Source organism: Myxine glutinosa, chromosome 3 (genome assembly GCF_964187855.1).
Source record: "Myxine glutinosa chromosome 3, kmMyxGlut1.1, whole genome shotgun sequence".
In the NCBI taxonomy this organism is placed as follows: Eukaryota; Metazoa; Chordata; class Myxini; order Myxiniformes; family Myxinidae; genus Myxine; species Myxine glutinosa.
The window spans coordinates 9,961,062-9,974,531 of record NC_136263.1 but is presented as its reverse complement, the minus strand read 5'-3'; the positions used below and the strand labels follow the sequence as shown (position 1 = coordinate 9,974,531).

The 13,470-nt window shown below is 45.9% G+C and overlaps 1 protein-coding gene across 3 annotated transcripts in view; it reads right to left on the bottom strand.

Annotated features, from left to right (window-relative positions):
* The window catches only part of LOC137414483 (actin filament-associated protein 1-like), a 263,066-nt gene that overhangs the window by 20,354 nt on the left and 229,242 nt on the right, over positions 1 to 13,470 (bottom strand). For all 3 annotated transcript variants that reach the window (XM_078773714.1, XM_078773716.1, XM_078773715.1), the window contains one exon: positions 12,691 to 12,805. In XM_078773714.1, the coding sequence (XP_078629840.1) occupies positions 12,691 to 12,805 (115 nt within the window). The remainder of the gene's footprint in view (positions 1 to 12,690; positions 12,806 to 13,470) is intronic.

Genomic DNA, 13,470 nt, shown 5'->3' with positions numbered 1-13,470 from the left:
TGTCATATCAAGTATATTGAATTTAGTTATGACAAAAATAAAATATATATCATATAAAGTATATTGAATTTAGTTATGACAAAAATAAAATATATATCATAGAAAGTATATTGAATTTAGTTATGACAAAAATAAAATATATATCATATAAAGTATATGGAATTTAGTTATGACAAAAATAAAATATATATCATAGAAAGTATATTGAATTTAGTTATGACAAAAATAAAATATATATCATATAAAGTGTATTGAATTTAGTTATGACAAAAATAAAATATATATCATATCAAGTATATTGAATTTAGTTATGACAAAAATAAAATATATATCATATAAAGTATATTGAATTTAGTTATGACAAAAATAAAATATATATCATATAAAGTGTATTGAATTTAGTTATGACAAAAATAAAATATATATCATATCAAGTATATTGAATTTAGTTATGACAAAAATAAAATATATATCATATAAAGTGTATTGAATTTAGTTATGACAAAAATAAAATATATATCATATCAAGTATATTGAATTTAGTTATGACAAAAATAAAATATATATCATATCAAGTATATTGAATTTAGTTATGACAAAAATAAAATATATATCATATCAAGTGTATTGAATTTAGTTATGACAAAAATAAAATATATATCATATCAAGTATATTGAATTTAGTTATGACAAAAATAAAATATATATCATATAAAGTGTATTGAATTTAGTTATGACAAAAATAAAATATATATCATATAAAGTGTATTGAATTTAGTTATGACAAAAATAAAATATATATCATAAAGTATATTGAACCTAGTTATGACAAAAATAAAATATATATCATGTAAAGTATATTGAAGTTAGTTATGACAAAAATAAAATATATATATCATATAAAATATATTGAATTTAGTTATGACAAAAATAAAATATATATCATATAAAATATATTGAATTTAGTTATGACAAAAATGAAATATACAATCACGTGAAAAAGTAAGTACACACCATGTAAAGTTTTGACTTTTTCAACATACAGCTATTTGATCTTCATTTCAACAATATTGATAGATAAAGGTGATATAAAATAACAAATATCATTAAACATTTACATTTTGTAGTCCATTGTATAATTTAAATAAACATAAATGCAAATTTCGCATGTGGAAAAAGTAAGTACACCCTTGGCTCTACTCTAAGAGGTTGTATTGCCCCCTTTGGCAGAAACAACCACAAGTAGGCGTTTCTTATAACTGTCTACCAGTCTCTGACATCGACTGGGAGAAATTTTTGCCCACTCCTCCATGCAGAATTCTTTCAGCTGTGCGATGTTTGAGGGGTTTCTTGCATGCACAGCTCGTTTCAAATCCCCCCACAACATCTCGATGGGATTTAGATCCGGGTTTTGACTTGGCCATTCCAGAACCCTCCACCTCTTTCTTTTCAGCCATTCCTTGGTGGATTTACTGGTATGTTTAGGGTCATTGTCATGTTGCAAGGTCCACCTTCGGTTGAGCTTCAACTTTCCGACTAATGGCCTCACATTATCCTCAATACAAGCACCCTCTGGTACAATGAAGAATTCAGAGTGGATTATATGATGGTGAGCTGCCCAGGCCCTGATGCAGCAAAGCTGCCCCAAACCATAATATTTCCACCACCATGCTTTACAGTTGGTATCAGGTTCTTGTGGTCAAATACTGTCTTTGGTTTTAACCAAACATGTCTTCTGGTACTGTGGCCAAATAGCCCTACCTTTGACTCATCTGTTCAGAGCACATTGTTCCAGCAGTGCTGGTCCTTGCCTCGGTGTTCATTGGCAAACTTTAGTCTTGCCCTGTTATTTCTTGGACAGCAAAGGTTTCCTCCTGGCACACCTCCCATGTAGATCAAATTTGTGCAGCCTCTTTCTAATGGTAGACTCGTGCACTTTGACATCAACAGTGGCAACAGCTACCTGTAGGTCCCGTGATGACATTCTCGGGTTCTTAGAGACTTCTTTCAGCATCTTGCGGTCTGCTCTCGGGCTGAACTTGCTGGGGCGGCCTGGCCTGAACAAGTTGGCAGTTGTTTGGAATCTTCTCCACTTGTAGATGAACTTCCGGACAGTTGAATGATTGATTTAAAATTGTTTGGAGATTTTTAAAAATCTCTACCCAGACTCGTAGGCATCTATAACCTTCTTTCTGAAGGCCTCAGAGAGCTCTTTTGATCTAGGCATGGTGACGCCACACACTTCAACAACAAAGAGCAAACCAAACGAAATGTCTGAGGTGTAAATAAGACAGGTTCCTCCAAGATCCTCTCTAGCAATGTTCTAATCACTTGCACCTGAGCTGGTGCACCTGATTCTAATTTTAGATATTTGAAGTAGTGAAAAATGTAGGGGTGCACTTACTTTTTCCACATGCGAAATTTGCATTTATGTTTATTTAAATTATACAATGGACTACAAAATGGAAATGTTTCATGATATTTGTTATATTATATCACCTTTATCTATCAATATTGTTGAAATGAAGATCAAGTAGCTGTATGTTGAAATATGTTGAAGAAGTCAAAATTTTACATGGGGTGTACTTACTTTTTCACGTGACTTTATCTCTCTTCTCTCTATATTTTAAAAGAAAGTTTTTGTTTGTTTGTCTGCGGATGCCAATCTCCTGAACGGTGAAAGATAGTAGGAAACCTTCAATACAAAAAAAGTCGGGATGAGCCCCGGGAAGGTTTTAGGCTCGGTGGCGAGACCGGTCGAGGCCCACCTTGACCGGGCCGAAACCATTTTTGCAATTAAAAGCTGAGCTGAATTATAGTTGTCAATCTTCTACAGCTGCGAGTAAAAGGTGAATTATGGGAGAAAATTCATTCAAAAGGAATGTCGGGCCGGGCCCCGGGAAGGTTATAGGCTGGGTGGCGAGGCCGGTCGAGGCCGCTTTGGCCGAGCTGGGTCCATTTCACAATTAAAAGCTGAGCTGAATTATAGTAGTCAATCTCTTACGGCTGCGAGTAAAAGCTGCATTATAGTAGTAAATTCATTCAAAAAGAACCCGCGCAACGCCAGGTGCTTTCGGCTAGTATCACATAAAATATTGTTGCGAATATGGAATTTGGCCTCCATATCCGCTTGTAAATATTCCCCTATTTCCCCAATACTCCCCAACTATCCCCAATCCCCCATTCCCTAGTCCCATTGTCTGTAAACAACATTCTGTAGAACCGACCTTCCCCTTTTTCCCCCATTAAATGTCGTGCCCAGGTCCACCGCATCTCACGTAGACAACTTTCGGACATCTTGCTAGTTATTCTTAGTCTATGTCAGTTAAGGACTCCTTTCCATTAATTCTGACTCTTCGTTGCACCAGAATGTGATTATATGGCACCAGTAGTGAGTTTAGGACCTTCCCATACCTCCTTCCATCTTCTTCCCCAAACAACAACAACAACAACAACTACAGCTACAACAACAACTACAACCACGGCGCGCGGGGGGAGTGTGCGTCCTCCCACCAGCTCGGTTAGCCGCCATGACCATGCGCTCCACGGGGTTACCACGAAGGGGCTCCCTGTCAGCCCCTCGTCAAGGGCGGAGCCGGTAACCCCCCCGCATGCACCCAATGAGAAGCAACGAGCCGATTCCATCTGGGGCGGAGCTAACGAGCCGAGGGCGTGTCACTCCCCGCCGGATATACGCAGCGACTTACCGGATGTGAGGTCAGATGCGCCCCCAGCTTGAGACGACAAGACGCCACCTCGAGCGCTGTGACCTCCCTGCATCTCTGGACCGGACCGAGTCGATCCTGTCCCTGAGCACAAGGTGCACCTTGTGCTGGCCATCGAATACCCGCTTTCCTTGCCATCAATCCCCGTGTGAGTCAGTTTTTGTCCTGTTTCTCTGTGGTCTGTCGGGAATAATATAAGATTGTGTCTAAGTGCCTATCTTCCTTTGCTGTCCCTCTTGTAGTTGTAATCTAACCTTCCGAACGAATATAATCTCCTCCGGAGGTCTTGAGAACCGTATCCCTGGTGTCGTGTCATTTTAATCCCAGCCGTGTGTCCTTTTCCTTCATTGATCTAGCGTAGCGCGATTAGTCAACGTTCGGGTATAATCGGGTAACTTGTGCAGACGTGGTCATACCAAACCGCTCGGTAAATAACATCTAAGCCGCGTCTGTAACAATTGGTGTCGAGGAGTGGAATTCGAACCCGGGACTAAATTTATTAGGCCCAAATTTGTAGTAGAATCAATTCGGAGCGCGTTTCCCGCGCGAAATTATAACGGCGAAATTTGATTTTGTTATACGGAAATAAAAACCCGAATTTTGAAAGTCGCGCTATGGCAGACCAAGACAGCTGGGGTCCGGTAGTGGAGAGTGAGGCAGGGTCGGTCCAGGACCAAATTGAGGGACGCGAGGAGAGCGAAGCAGCGAGGGTAGCAAACGCACAAAATGGCGCCTCGCTGGTCACCGCGCCCGCGACCGTGGCAGCGCCCCCGGTGGATTTGGACTTGTTTTTTATGCAAATGAAGGCCCTTATGGACAAGAATAATGAAGAAATGGAAAGCAGAATAATGATGGGAATGAGGGCTGATAGTGAGCGGTTGGGAAACCAAATGGGGGTAATGGGAAACGAAATGGGGGTAATGGGAAACGAAATGGGGGTAATGAGGGACGAAGCGAGGGGTACTGGTGAGGGATTAGACAATAATTTTAAGGGATTAGACGAGAAATTTGGGAAATTAGACAATAGATTAGGGGAAATACAGGAGGGGTTAATGGGGGTAGAAAACAGAATGGCCGCTCAAGAGAATCAAATGGAAGGGATGCAAAAAGGGTTAGAGGGGTTAGAAAACACCATGGAAGGCAAATTGAGGGACATGAGGGACCAAGCGGAAAGGGAAGTTAACCAAATGGGGCAGCAGATAGAGGGGGTCAGAATGGGGGTAGAAACCAAACTGGATGCTCACAGGGAGGAAATGGAGCAGATGAGGGTGGCATCTGGGCAGGAGATGCAAGTGATGGGAGAGGAGATCAGAAGAGGTGTGAGTGAGGAGGTCGGAGGAGTGCGCGAGGAGGTGAGGCACTGTGAGGAGCACATGGAGAAGGAGGTGAGAAAGGGGACTGTAAAGTTACAAGGGGGCATAGAGGACCTGACGCAGGAGGTGGAACAGCTGACGGAGGGACAAAAAGAACTAACGGACCAGGTAAAGAAGAACACAGCGGTAATAGGAGGGTTAAAAGCGACACAAAATGACCTAAAAAATGACTTGGTAGCGACGAAGAGGGAATGTCAGATGGTACGTGAGGGACTGACAACGAGGTTGGACGAGGTGATAGAGGTAATGGAGACGAGGGACCGGCAGGTGAGGACGCACATGGAAACGGTCAAGGTAGCCTTAGAGGACGAGCTTGAGGAGACGTACCGGGGAATAAAAGAGGTGAAGCAGAAATTAGAAGAAGTGGAAGAAGGGGTGAGCGAAATTAAGAAGCGACGGAGAGAGGATAAGAAAGAGATAAAAGAGGAGGTAAAAGAATTGGTCCAAAGTCTGTGTTTGGATCGTGATGATGTGCTCATTAACCGGATGAGGGATTCGGGGTGATGGAGGAGAAGCGAAGAGGAAGAGGACCCGGTGTAAGTGGTGACCAATATGGTCGTGCGTATGATGCGCCAGGTGATTTAATAAGCTTGGGGGTCGAGATGGACCCGGGTGTTCGTGAGAGGCCGTTGGTGAAGTGTGCGACAGGTCTGGTGTGCGAAAGAGGAGGTGTGCGAGAAAGTCCGACTCTGGGGTGTGTGAGGAAAAAGTGTGTGCCAAGGAGTGAGGGTGCTGGCGAGAGTGAGTCGGTCGTAGCGCGTGTGCGAGGGGGCACATGGAAGCGCGGTGTGGTAAGTGTTACAGAGGGTGTAACGGGAGAGTGTGCACGAGAAAGGTGTGTGACGGACAGGTGCATGGGGAAAGAGTGCGCTGTCAAGAGTAAGGGTGAGTGCGTTGTCAAGAGTGGTGGTGAGAGTAGTGAGAGTGACAAGGAGCGTGAGTTGGGTGTGACAGGTGAGCGAGGATGTACACCTGGGATGGAAGGATGCACACCTGGAATGGTAGAGCGTGAGTGGGAATGCACGCTGGAGTTGGTGGTGAGGCACGTGGTTGGGTGTGCGAATGAGGGCACACCTGTGATTGTCACAGAGGAGGTGACAGAGGAGGGGGTGCGAAGAGGTGTGTTGGTGAGGTGTGCTACCAACGAATGTGTGCCAAAGTGTTCGGTGGTCAGGTGTGTGACCAAGGCTGTGAGTGGAATGGGTGTACCTGGGTGTGTAAGGAAAGGTAGCATGGGAACGGCTGGATGTGTGAGCAAGGAACGGGCTTCGGGGTGTAAGCATGCAGGTGAAGCATCGACATTAAACGGGTTAGAGGTTAGGTCGACTTTTAGCCGAATCGGGCCCTCGGTGCGTGCTGGGCCTCGCTTTGAACGGCCGCGTCCGTGCTCCACTAGGCGGAGCGGGCAGCCCGATAGAAAGGGTCGTCATGGCGACCACTTTTTGTTGAGGCAGTCCGGCAGGTCGAGATCGGGACATTGGATGGCTCCACGCCGAGATGGTGCGTGGGATCTCGGCCCGGGTAAGCCCCCGTCCCTGCACCGAGTGCCGGACGCATCCAGCCGCTGGCACAGAACAACCCGCATTCATGGCTTGGCTTTACAAAGCCGGGCTTTGGACAGGGATTGGCGCACCGAGAGGTATTAGTGAGTAGACTGGGTGATGAGGTTAGTGTTTTGGCCCCAAAATTAGAGAAAAACAAAATTTGATGATTGGCAAGGGATTGGCAGTCGTGATTGGCAGATGATGGGTAGTGATTGGCAAATTTTTGATTTGTGGAAATTTGATGTGCCAAATTGGTAGTGAGCGATGGGCCCGGTGGGTAAGGGTGGCATCCCTGCCACCCTTCCCGGTGGGGCAAAGGAGCAATAGCTTATGGGGTGTATGGCAGTGAAAACTAGCCCGGGTGGGTTAGGTTATATTGATAGGGCCCTAGAAGATGACATTAGGTGACGTTAAGTTTAGTTAGTGACTGATACCTGTAGTGGGGACGCAGGTAGATTAGTATGGATGATAATGACGTGGGAGCGCAATAGTTTAAAGGGACGACTGGGAAGCGCAAGTTTCAGAAGGGAGTAGTTAGCTGAGATGATGCCGTGTGTGTGAGGATGGAACAGGTGTGATTGCACAAGTGTGCAACTGGACAGGTGTGTGGAGCAATGGATGAGTAGTGAGTGTGGTGGATCAGCGCGAAGGCGCTTGGGGAGAGAAGGGTGCAGGTGGCACCAGGTGTGAGAGCACAGGTGTGCAAGTACAGGTGTGTGGAGAGAGTTGGAGTAAGTGGTACGGAGTGGTGTGCATGGTGCGAAGGTGTGGATGGGGGAAGAGTGGACCCCTTTCACGAATACCCGGGGCGGGTAGTGTAAGTGTTAGGTAGAGGGTACAGGTAAATTGTGGTTGGATATTGGCATCTGTGGTGCGGTTGCAGAATGGTATTGTGGATGGGTGCATTAGTGTCGTGGAAATGGCTGGGCGTGTAGCCTGTTAGTGTGTGTAGTTGGTTGGGCACTCCACCACTGTGAGGATGTCGGCCAGGTGAGGCCGCAGGTGGGCTCTGGGAGCCGGTAGTTGTGAGTGGGTGCCTGAGGATCCCGGGTGTGGATCGGGCAGCCCAGTGCCAGAGAGGGCACCGAGTGGGGAGAGCGCCAGAGGGCCTTCCCCAGGTAGTTAGGTTAGGGTAAGGAGCAGGTAAGCTCGGAGGCAACTGCAGTGGTGGAGGTGTGCAGGTGGGTAGACCCACTGGGAGAGGTACACGTCGCAGCCCAGAAATTGTACGAGGGCACCGGGAGATGAATCGGGGGAGTGAGACCCCAAATTGAAAAGCACCACAGTTTGGCCAATGGGAATTGGTTTTTAGAACCCATAGTGTAAGAGGGCCAATGGTTTGGCCGGAGAAAGACCCCGGGTAGTGTAAAGTTGTTAAAGTCATTTAGGAAATAGTTAGGATTGATGAGCCTGTCGCACCATACGCAGCCACTTACCCGTGGTGATGATGATGACTCCACACCTGTGTTTTCTTTGTTCTGTGTGCAGGAAGCAAGGACTACTGTTGAATTTGTGAGACGCATCACGACGTGGATGAGACATTGGGGTGATTCCATCTCTCCCTCCCTAGGAGGGACTGATGATGAGTTGGAGATGGCAAATTTTGATGAGAGTTGAAAATGGCAAATTTGATTGGTTAGGAGGGAGAGAAGACGAATTTGGTTTATGGGAGGAACGGGGAAGACAGTAGGGACGTTTGTTGATTTGTAAAGTAGATGTTTATGGGTAGTGTTGTGTTGTGTGGATACAGTAAGGGGTAAGGGAGGGGCCATGTAGGTTACCTGGTGGGGGGGGGGGGGGCGTACGGTAGGAACGTACCTGTCTCACCTGGTTCCCATGTGCCCCCAGTGTGCATTACCTTACATTGCGGGCACTTTTGCGCCCTTACCACCTTACTCACTTGTCTTCTTCTTTTGTCTCCCACCTCCGAGGATCTGGCTTTGGGGTAGAGAGAGAGGAGAGAGAGGTGCTGGCTTCGCAGTTGTGGGCCTGCACTTTCGCTGTTTGCTGCCTGGATCGATACACCATATGGACCGCAATGTTTGTGGCCACCCACCATGGACCGCAGTTCTTATGCGGCCAAGCACCACCCGTGGATGGACCTATGGGTCAACGTGGCACCGATGCCATACAAGGTGAACCACTAACAGTTGGCCCCCTGACGGCCACAATAGAGAAATGGACGCGGTTGGCGCCTTTCTTTATTTTTGAAAGAAGTAAGAAGGCCAAGTGCACCACACGAAGGCAAGACCAGCGGCAGAACATCGGCCGGCTGCGACACCACACAATGATTCATAAACACTTTATTGGTGCACCGGATGGTGCTCACTGTGTGATGGGGTGGTGCTTGATGCTTGGAAGGGGTGCTCTGCACATTATTAAAGGCCGTAGGCCACAGAGCACTCGTGGGTTGGTGTATCGATGCTGGCATGCGTGCTCTCTCTATGCATAACATCTGCATGTGTCCCTCCAAAAACAGGTCCTGGATCGTAGTGTAAATATCAGCGTAGTCTTGTAAATAATGCTCCCTACCGGCTGTATGTTTAGTTTGAGGATTCTTTCCGGATTCGGTTATCCTGTGGGTGTGTTTCTGTGAGGAGAAGGGTGCAACGTCGCAGGGGGACATATTTACTCATTTGTGAATATCTGTAAAACTGTCGCACTCAGGGTAGAGTTAATACTAGAGGGAACTACATTGCGTGCCACACTAAAGTAGGTAAAAATTTATCGGGTCGGGACGCCCCGAGGGTAGAGAAGGGTGCAATGTTGCGAATATGGAATTTGGCCTCCATATCCACTTGTAAATATTCCCCTATTTCCCCAATACTCCCCAACTATCCCCAATCCCCCATTCCCTAGTCCCATTGTCTGTAAACAACATTCTGTAGAACCGACCTTCCCCTTTTTCCCCCATTAAATGTCGTGCCCAGGTCCACCGCATCTCACGTAGACAACTTTCGGACATCTTGCTAGTTATTCTTAGTCTATGTCAGTTAAGGACTCCTTTCCATTAATTCTGACTCTTCGTTGCACCAGAATGTGATTATATGGCACCAGTAGTGAGTTTAGGACCTTCCCATACCTCCTTCCATCTTCTTCCCCAAACAACAACAACAACAACTACAGCTACAACAACAACTACAACCACGGCGCGCGGGGGGAGTGTGCGTCCTCCCACCAGCTCGGTTAGCCGCCATGACCATGCGCTCCACGGGGTTACCACGAAGGGGCTCCCTGTCAGCCCCTCGTCAAGGGCGGAGCCGGTAACCCCCCCCGCATGCACCCAATGAGAAGCAACGAGCCGATTCCATCTGGGGCGGAGCTAACGAGCCGAGGGCGTGTCACTCCCCGCCGGATATACGCAGCGACTTACCGGATGTGAGGTCAGATGCGCCCCCAGCTTGAGACGACAAGACACCACCTCGAGCGCTGTGACCTCCCTGCATCTCTGGACCGGACCGAGTCGATCCTGTCCCTGAGCACAAGGTGCACCTTGTGCTGGCCATCGAATACCCGCTTTCCTTGCCATCAATCCCCGTGTGAGTCAGTTTTTGTCCTGTTTCTCTGTGGTCTGTCGGGAATAATATAAGATTGTGTCTAAGTGCCTATCTTCCTTTGCTGTCCCTCTTGTAGTTGTAATCTAACCTTCCGAACGAATATAATCTCCTCCGGAGGTCTTGAGAACCGTATCCCTGGTGTCGTGTCATTTTAATCCCAGCCGTGTGTCCTTTTCCTTCATTGATCTAGCGTAGCGCGATTAGTCAACGTTCGGGTATAATCGGGTAACTTGTGCAGACGTGGTCATACCAAACCGCTCGGTAAATAACATCTAAGCCGCGTCTGTAACAATATATTGAATTTAGTTATTACAAAAATAAAATATATATCATGTAAAGTATATTGAAGTTATTTATGACAAAAATAAAATATATATCATATAAAATATATTGAATTTAGTTATTACAAAAATAAAATATATATCATGTGAAGTACATTGAAGTTAGTTGTGACAAAATAAAATATATATCATAGAATATATTGAATTTAGTTATGACAAAAATAAAATATATATCATGTAAAGTATATTGAATTTAGTTATGACAAAAATAAAATATATATCATAGAATATATTGAATTTAGTTATGACAAAAATAAAATATAGATCATATAAAGTATACTGGAGTTAGTTATGACAAAAATAAAATATATATATCATAGAATATATTGAATTTAGTTATGACAAAAATAAAATATATATTGTTGCGGTTGTGGGAATAAAGGATGACCCCCCCCCACCCCCCCTCATAGGTAGTCGCACCACAACATGTCGCCTCGCTGTAGTTCAGTTATTTCTTATTAAATGTAAGCGTAGTCTCCTTTCCTGTTAGTTTGCATTGAGCAGGCCAGTGAGCTTAGGTGTTCTTTTGTGCTGGAATGCCACGTGCTAGGCCTGGAACAAGTCTGGCAAGGCCGAAGGGAGGAGCTGCAGGGGGAGTGGCCGGTAAGCAGCGAGCCGAGCTTGAGGGGAGTGGCTCACCACAGCAACAAGAGGAGGGGCTTGGAACATTCGGGTAAGGCCGTGGAGGGGCCATATAAAACCCTGCCCCGAGCCCCCGCGACAATAGAGAGCGAGAGAGCGAGAGAGAATCGGTCAGAGAGTCGCCCCGCATCAGAACTGTTGTCCCACCACGAGTGGATTGAATTGCTTGTTATAGCCTCTATGTACACGAATTCCCCGTGCCCTGCGGCTGTATTAATCGCGCTTGTGGAGACGATCCATTCCGGAGCCACCTACGCCAACGACCCTCCTACCTGGGCTCCCTGCATGCGTGCCGTGAACACCAGAGGGCCACGCCCGGCGAGCTGTCCGGGAGCGACCGACGGCAAGGCGCGTTTGGCGCGTGAACTTGCTCTGCCTCCTTTTCCCTGCGTGAGTGAGTGGGCCCTTTGTCTGGGATTTAGTTTAAACTGTTAAGTGTCTGCTCTGTGTCTCTTCGCCCTGTACATTATAAATAAACCTGTGTTCTTTCTTCAATTTGATCGTTCCCGTCATTTCCATCTATTGGCCTAGCATCGTACGAATAAAACCGCTCGAATCGGGTTCAATAAAAGTAACGGCACGAGTCACACGATACACAAACCGCTCGGCGTACTCGATTAGCGTGGCTTGTGCGAGGTACGGTCCCCGTTTTTGTGGCAGCGTGGGTGCCAAAGGTACGTGTGGAGTCGACCTGATACCCTTTTCCATGCTCGCTGCGGGAGTGGCGATTCGGCCTCGTGGACACGAAGACGCGAGGGGGAAAAGGGGTTTAACCCCCCCCACCCCCCTCTGTACGTCGACGGACTTCGGGAGATCCGCAACAATATTATGTAAAGAATATTGAAGTTAGTTATGACAAAAATAAAATATATATCATATATAAATCCACCATTCAGCTGAAGTTTGGCATGCCACATGTGGATTGCAGTCAGCCTGGATATTGGAGGTTTAACCAGGAAGGGGTTATGGAATAACACTTATGTCCTGGAGTTATTGGGGAGCTTTGAATGACAGAGAGCAGATGGAGTTTCGATTGCAGGAGAGGTGGTAAAGAACACAGAGATCACCAACCTGTCTGTGACGTGAGGGCATTGCAATTAAATCGAACAATCGATTTTTTTATATTGAATAAATCGAATATTCTGTTTTTAAATTACCAGACTCCATGGAGTAATGGTTCGAACATCTGCTCCGAGTCTGAGAGGGTGGTGGTTTGAAACCCGACCTGACGCTCAACATTTAAAGGATAGAGCACGGACAAACAACCATAGGTTGGCAACCATTGCATGGGCTTGACGGGCTTAATGACCTCATCCTGCAGTAAAGTTTATTGTAAGGGAGGTCACATTATTTAACGATTAATTAATCCCCATCACACACACACACACACACACACACACACACACACACACACACACACACACACACACACACACACACACACACACACACACACACACACACACACACACACGTACTGGTCATGCATGATGAGCCATTATGCAAACCTGAACTTTGCAGCATAGATTTTTCCTGTTTGCTTGTGTTTTCTTTTTCATCGTTTTTCTCTCCTTGTGCAAGGGATGTACAGTCAGGCAAAGCGTCCAGTGTTGGCTTTGCTTCCTAGTGGGTGGGATAATAACATGCACACAAACGTCCATTACAAACTAAGCCAAAGCCATTTAGTGAATCAATGAGTTGCAGACATTTGGTGGAGCTTGGCAGGATAGCCCAGAGGTGTGTGCAGCCACCTTTGAGCTGTCGAGCCTGGGTTTGAATCCTGATCCAGTTAAAATTTGTCACTGGTGTTTCACATGCAGGGCGAGTAGGGTGAGGAGTCAATGTGTCCACCATCCATCTGAAGGATGTCAAGCTGGAAGACCCATCTGCCAGCAATGCTCCGTTGGCATACATTTAACATCCCATGGAATCTTTCATGAACAAGAGTTGAGTTATTGCCAGCACCTCAAAAAAAATGACAGTCTTGTCACCTCCACTTTAGTATCCATTGTAAGAGTGGTGACCCATCCAGGATTTGATCTAGACTAGAACCCTCCTTGACTAGTCATGATACACTCCAAAGCTCTGTAAAGAGTATGGACCTTAGAATTTTAAATTTCTACTCCCATCACAAAGTGATTAATTGATTAATTATTCAGAGTCTTTTAAACTGCCAACAACCTCCATGTCCAGAGAATACGTCATTGTAATTACCTTCGTCACCGAAGGCGGACGGACGTTATGTTTCACCCGTCTGTCTGACTGTTTGTCTGTGAGCAGGATATATC